Source organism: Triticum dicoccoides, chromosome 4B, assembly GCF_002162155.2.
Source record: "Triticum dicoccoides isolate Atlit2015 ecotype Zavitan chromosome 4B, WEW_v2.0, whole genome shotgun sequence".
NCBI classification, from domain to species: domain Eukaryota; kingdom Viridiplantae; phylum Streptophyta; class Magnoliopsida; order Poales; family Poaceae; genus Triticum; species Triticum dicoccoides.
Window position 1 is genome coordinate 500,504,035 of NC_041387.1, and position 380 is coordinate 500,504,414.

Below are 380 nucleotides of genomic sequence, written 5' to 3' on the forward strand. Positions count from 1 at the left end.
TTGCTTTGCTTACTCTGAGAGCAGAAGAGGCGGCCATTGTGTTTTCCTCCCTCTCTCTCCGATACCAAGGAAAGAGGAGCAGATCTTCCGTCTTTCCTGCCTTTATCATCAGCAGCGTGCGTGATTTGTGTGCGCTTTATGATTCGTGCAGCTCAGTTTATTATCGTGGGGAAAGGGATTCAGCGGACGCTCGCTGCCTTCAATAGGGGAGTGTTTGGTTGCATGCATATGACCCAGCCTGACCCGTGCGGGAAGAATTTAGCCCGTTTGATTGACTGTGTTTACCGTGTGGCTTCATGGCACGGAACTTAAAGCACGTCTAGGTCAGACCCAGGGAAAACGTCTGAGCTCGCGAGACTGGCTCGGGCGAGGCAGGGAAG

General features: G+C 52.6%; 1 protein-coding gene across 1 annotated transcript in view; it reads right to left on the reverse strand.

Annotated features, from left to right (window-relative positions):
* The window catches only part of LOC119291108 (7-methyl-GTP pyrophosphatase-like), a 4,728-nt gene extending 4,573 nt beyond the window's left edge, over positions 1–155 (reverse strand). The window contains exon 1 of the mRNA XM_037569819.1: positions 14–155. Coding sequence (XP_037425716.1) covers positions 14–109 — 96 coding nt within the window. The 5' untranslated portion in view covers positions 110–155. The remainder of the gene's footprint in view (positions 1–13) is intronic.
* Positions 156–380: the final 225 nt, after the last annotated feature.